The sequence below is a fragment of the Sinocyclocheilus anshuiensis genome, unplaced genomic scaffold, assembly GCF_001515605.1.
Source record: "Sinocyclocheilus anshuiensis isolate Anshui unplaced genomic scaffold, SAMN03320099.WGS_v1.1 scaffold3030, whole genome shotgun sequence".
In the NCBI taxonomy this organism is placed as follows: Eukaryota; Metazoa; Chordata; class Actinopteri; order Cypriniformes; family Cyprinidae; genus Sinocyclocheilus; species Sinocyclocheilus anshuiensis.
In genome coordinates this window covers 58,771-65,039 of record NW_015542538.1, presented here as the reverse complement: position 1 = coordinate 65,039, position 6,269 = coordinate 58,771, and the positions used below count along the sequence as shown (strand labels likewise).

The 6,269-nt window shown below is 38.2% G+C and overlaps 1 protein-coding gene across 2 annotated transcripts in view; it reads left to right on the top strand.

Moving 5' to 3' along the window:
• Window positions 1-3,890: 3,890 nt before the first annotated feature.
• LOC107694222 (gastrula zinc finger protein XlCGF7.1-like) overlaps window positions 3,891-6,269 on the top strand; it is a 6,770-nt gene continuing 4,391 nt past the window's right edge. The window contains exons 1-2 of one of the 2 annotated variants that reach the window (XM_016493860.1): window positions 3,891-3,951; window positions 4,316-4,443. In XM_016493860.1, coding sequence (XP_016349346.1) covers window positions 4,363-4,443 — 81 coding nt within the window. In that variant the 5' untranslated portion in view covers window positions 3,891-3,951; window positions 4,316-4,362. Of the gene's footprint in view, window positions 3,952-4,315; window positions 4,528-6,269 lie in introns of those variants that run through there. The other variant, XM_016493861.1, reaches the window with a different exon arrangement.

Below are 6,269 nucleotides of genomic sequence, written 5' to 3'. Positions count from 1 at the left end.
CACATTGCGTTCATATTCTGGCTTCATCTGCTTGCCTGTACAAAATATACAGTGGTGTGAAAAAAGTGTTGGCCCCCTTCCTGATTTCTTATTTTTTTGCATGTTTGTCACACTTGAATGTTTCAGTGTGACAAACATGCAAAAAAATAAGAAATCAGGAAGGGGGCCAACACTTTTTCACACCACTGTACATAATCAAAATATCGTAATCATAATCTTTTAATATCTGCGTTTTACTACATTACTACTTAATGCAAACTGCATAAAAATAACTGGCGGTCAGTGGAGCAAAGTTTAGTTTTGCCCTCCAGGTGGGTGTTCCTATTAGAGTGTGACGTCACGTGAAAACTATCAATACCTGGGAATAAGACAAAATAGCTCATGAAAAAAATCAAGGTAACATAGTTAACACTGTCACAATATCCACATCACTATGATCAGATGCTATGATCGCTATGGTCAGTTTTGTCACTACATTTATTTTGTTAATGAAAGGAAAACATGCAGCACATATTTACATATTAATCAAGTTTACACATGGCATTAAGATGTGTTTTCATTGTTCCAATCGTAAGTAGATAAATCTAAAATCAGGTACAAATGTTTTGAGCTTGTCCACTTTTTGCGTTGGTTGTCAAAAATGCATTTGACCGGATTGCTTTCGTAGTGCAAACACTCATGTGGTCAAATGGAAGCATCTTTCCAGATAGGATATAAACTTTGCCAGCTGAAGTTGTACGTTTGGTTTGATGATGAAAAATGTACAAAGTACAATGTTCTCCGCCAATCCTCACTTCTAACATGCATCCACAGCATTTGGTGTGGTTTTGCAGCTATCAGAGCAGAAATGAAAGCTGCTGCTCACCTTATCTTTTTCCATTGTCTCATTTTGCGTTGATATGTAAATTGTGTGAATGCATTTTATCCATTTGAAAACCCATGCATTTACCCACCCACTGACCCTACCACCCTTCAAATAATAGGGACAGAAGTGGTTGAAAGTGGACAAAAGAGACGGTGATCCGGAGACAATATATGTCTCTGTGTGAAATCTCATGCGTCTTTTAATACCTTCTTTTTGACTGAAACACTTTCCGCACTGTTGGCAGGTGAAATAACTACTACTTCCTGTCTTTTGAGCCTTTTTTCTTGAGGAAGTCTTTTCAGTCTGTGAGCAACTGAAAGATTTTTCTCCAGTTATGAAATTATGTCGATTCTTATATTGATCTTCCTCTTCCACTTCATTCAGTTCTTGACTCTCCTCTTTCAGCACCATCAGGTCTAAGGCGAAAAAACACAAATAAAAAATTAACCCCAATTGAATGGCACAAAGCAACAGATGTCAAAACATTCAGACATTTATAGCATCAAAACCAACATACAACTAGATCCTATACCCACTAAGCAACTCAAACTGTTCACATTCTTTAGGACATGTCTCAAAAACCATCAAGCTGGCATTTAAACCCTCTATTTAAAAAAAGGACTAATATCAATCACCCATGAACTACATCTTCTAGGGGTTAAGATCATCATACACACCTAGGATGGCTTGAGAGTGAGTAAATCATGGGCTAATTTTCATTTTTGGGTGAACTATCCCTTTAAAGGTCCCCTGAAGTGCCTTGAAACACGCAGCATTATTCTATGTGGTGACGTAATTTCAACTGAAGCAGGAAGAGAGGGCGGGACATATCGAGCAGCCCTGCCCCCTTTTTAAATTAGCCAATAGCATTTTGTTTATATCAGCTCGGGTCAGAGACGTTGAGCTCGGTAAAGCCGCATTTGACTAGTGGTCATAATCATACTGAGGCTGTGTAGTTGTAAAAGTTTTTAATATATGCCGACTCGCGCATATGAATCGCTCCGTGCGATCGCGTCTCTGGACTGGAGCCAAAGTCCAGATCAGACTGTGCGCGCTGCTGCGGTTCGCGTGAAACCAGACCTCATTTGCCCCAATCGAAAGCATAATTACTCTGTCTGAATCGTTCTCTATCACCTACATTGTGCACTACGAGCTATTCACTGTACAGAAAATACTACACTGTGAACAATCTCAGCCGGCGCTTCAGCGTCTATTTATAGTGCAGGGGGCGGGCGCTTCGGCTTCTAGAGAGCATTTGATTGGTCAGAAGATTTGATGAGAAGATGAAGTACGAGGTGACGTCAAAAAAATCGTTGAGCCATTTTGGCGGAAGTGACGAACTGCAAGCTTTGAATGCTTATATCTTCTAAATGCAAATTTTGTCACTGTTTTGGAGCACACTGCCTTATAGACAACCTTAAGACTAACATATTGATACTAACACCCAAAGAACTTTAATTTTGATTTCATGGGGACTTTAAAGAAAACAGTCTGACACTGTGGCACACTCCTGTCCTAAAAAGAGCAGCCCAGAAAATGGAGCACAGCTGGAAGAAAACAAAACTAGAGGTATTTTGTACTGCATGGTGGGAAAGTACTTTCTTCTACAGAAAAGCCTTAAAAACTGCTAGATTCGCTTACTTTTCGTCTCTTTTAGAAGAAACAAACTCAACCCCAGGTATTTATTAAATACAGTGGCTAAATTAACAAAAATAAAGCATCAACTGACAGCAGACATTTCCCAACAGCACAGCAGTAGTGACTTTATGAACTGCTTTACTTTCAAGATCGATACTGTTAGAGATAAAATTATAACCATGCGGCTGTCAGCTACAGTATCGCATCAGATAGTGCGCTATAGATCCCCTAAAGAACAATTCCACTCATTCTGTACTATAGAAGAGGAAGAACCCTCCAGGACCGAGTTTGGACAGCCCTGATCTAAACCAACAACATGTATCTTAGACCCTATTCCATCTAAGCTCCTAAAAGTGGTGCTTTCAATCACAGTTCGTTTCATTCAGCGTCACGTTTCGGGGCGTGGAAATGTCCCCACAACAACAGACCGGCGTGCAATAAGTCAGTCATTGAAATAACCAGCATTGAAAGTCAAAGAAGAAGAGGGAGAACAAGCAGTAAGTAAGTCATTTGTTCGCAAACGTTGCAAAAGTTTATAACAACAATGGCGCTCCATTAACACCTCTTAGCAAAACACAGAGTAAATTGGTAGGAAACGTATGCAGACTTTGTTCAGAGACCTTCAAAACATCTAAAACTAACAAACAGATTATTTCGTGGACACGACTCTTCAGACAAAGCGGAATTTACTATTGTGCTGGAGGAGTTTGTTGGCAAGCTTTATGACACAAGTTTGGCAATCTGCACGTTCTGCCGAAGTTCTCTCCTGTGAGAGAAAGGGAAAATGAATTAAAGCTGAAACTATATTTACTCTTTCAAAAATGTATTTAATTGAGCTACTGTTGTCACTGTTCACAGTGTCTCAACCATCTACTTTCCAGACTAATGATGGAGAGGAAAAAAACAATCTGCTGATTCCTCTGAATGGGAGAAAGTAGAGGTTTTGAAGGAGATGTCTACTGCTTTTCTGGCAGGCAGAATCAGGCCAGTTGCTGACAGAGGAGCTGAGGTTAAATCAAAACTGTGCGATAAATACTAGAGTAAAGAGAAAGATTATGAATGACTTATGAAGAGTGTGATCATCCTGGTTTATTGCCATCTACCTTTAAATCACACTGAGATTATATATTTTACTTGTAAATCACATTTGTCATGGTTTAGTTTTTAATACTTGTATAAATTGTTTCTAAACCCAGACATAAAATTCTGCCTTTTAGACAGAATCCCTTTCATTTGTATTTCCTTAATATTTCCAACGCATTATTAGACAACATGTATTTAAATATGTATTTCACCAAGAAACCAACTCTGAACTCCTATGGCATTTACATTTTCTGTGCACTTTTGTGATTTTAGAAACCAGGGTAATGACAGGACTTTTATTTTGGTTTAGTGGTGTGACCTCATAAGACTGCGCCGCTCTGTCTTCTTTCTTCGACTGAAGAAAGGTTTGTGTTTTTTATGTTATTTAAAGTGTTTAAATCAATGCTGTTCAGGCAATTTTATAGTTTTTACAAGCGAGGTCAAAAAAAATTGATTAAATACAACAAATATAAACTAAACAGATAATAATAATAATGTAAACATGCATGCCTAAATTTGAAATGTCTGTATAATATGTTTTCTTTTATACATTTTTTGTGCTAGTTTTTAGTGTTTTTTTTTTGTTTTGTTTTGTTCTTTTGTGTCTTATAAGGCCATTAACTAGCATTACATTAACTTACCAGTGCACCGACTACTGAGCTGATTGAGACCCAGAGATTTAGTTTGGATTTACTTTTTGGTTTTCTTAATTATTCTGATCTTAAACAGGACTCCTGCTGAATCATCTGAGATCCACGTAACACACTGTTATAAAGATGGAGTTTATTAAAGAAGAGAGTGAAAACATGAAGATTGAAGCATTCAGAGTCAAACATGAAGATACTGAGGAACAAACAAAGATGGAGTTTATTAAAGAGGAGAGTGAAGACATAAGGATTGAGGAAGCGTTCAGAGTCCAACATGAAGATACGGAGGAATGAGTGGGCCCGGTGACGTTTTGCTTGACTCCAAAAGAGTTTATTAGGTCAGTAAACGCAAGTCCTAAGGCATCATTTGTATTAAACTATTTAAAAGCGGAGGAAAAGAGGGAAAATTCAAATGAACTTAAAACAAACAGTTGCTTTACTCCGAATTGCCGCTATTTGAAAGTGAAAGTAAAATGTGCACGCCGCTTTTACAAGCTATTTAAAAGCAAAGGAAAGCGAGGAAAAGAGGGAACGCCCCCGCAGTGATACCGGTATTACCGGTGTTATCACACGTCGATTAACCGGTGGGAAAATTTCCTCACTGTCACAACCCTAATTCACAATTAGCATAACCCCCGCCTATGAATTACAGCTACGTAAATTGCGTGTCCAGGAACACAGTGGAATATTCTGGTCTACTTTCTCAGGTTTGGCTCCCGTATATTGCATAAATGCAAAAAAGACTAATAGGCCATATGCCTAACAATAAAAATTCAATAACGTGTGTCCACCAAAGAGTTTTTAGCCAGCTGAAAAAATGTAATGTGCTCTTCTTAAAACTACCAGCTGGTGGCGCTTGAACACTTTGGTGGCACAGCATTTTTCCAGCTGAGACGCTTTAGTTGCTATGATTTGGAATATCCATGGCGACAACGTATTACTAGTATCTAATTTTACTAAATATAAAAAAGCAGTAACCAGTAATATTGACTTCACCGTTGTTGTAGGCAGTCGTTGTACAAGCAGGATGGTTGGTCGCTATTTGTCCCACCCGTCCTCTATTTACGGCTGGGTAAAGAGTGACAGTGACGAGCACTGCGTTTTAGTTATCAACTCAAAAAAAAAAAAAAATCTAAAAGAGGACAAGGGCGAATTAACTTGTAATTATAATGGCAGTGCATGAAAATTCAGTGTCATCAGTTTGCCAAAAAGAACACAGAACGTTTTATGCACCATTTACACAGGTGGTAAGGAGCAGGTGTACATTTCTTTCGTACCAACTAACATTTTGAAAATACGAACATTTTCATGAATTCGAAAGTTTACGTCAGAACAGCTTTACGAACGATTTACACACAAAAAAATTCTGCTCGTGTTTCATGAATGAGGCCCATTGTGTAAAGCATCAAGCAGACATTACAAAAAGTAGCTTCAGCAAGAAATATTTTGTTTGATAAAATGTATTACATATACTCTTTTGGACCATGAGGGTGAGTAAATGATGACAACATTTTCATTTTTGGGTGGGTGAACTATACCTTTAATAATTTTTATTATTATTAATACTATGGAAATATGACTCTTTTTAAATGAAATGATACTCTAAATAATAAACTAAAACTGCCAGTAGGTGGTGGTAAATGTCTTAATGATTAAGTCATCGAGTCATTTATTCATTCATATGGTTGATTCATTCAGGAGTGAAGTAAATGGTTCTTTATGAATGGTCCATTGAATCATTCGGCTTGTTCGACTTGAAGTGGATCATCACCATCACATCGATCGGTGTATGACACCAAAGTACTGCAAGAGTTATAGAGAGCAGACAGCTCCTTATGCTTTTGAACCGCTCTTGCGGTCCTTTGATGTCATACACCGATCGATCTGTGCAGCGCCACTTCAAATCCAACGCGCCAATGGTTCAACGCGCCAAATGGTTCACCCAGTTCATTCAAAACGTGCATTAAGAAATGAAATGCCACTGTGTGTTGCTCGGAGACGAACAGTTCTGCTTTGTCTTTATATTTTCGTTGGCA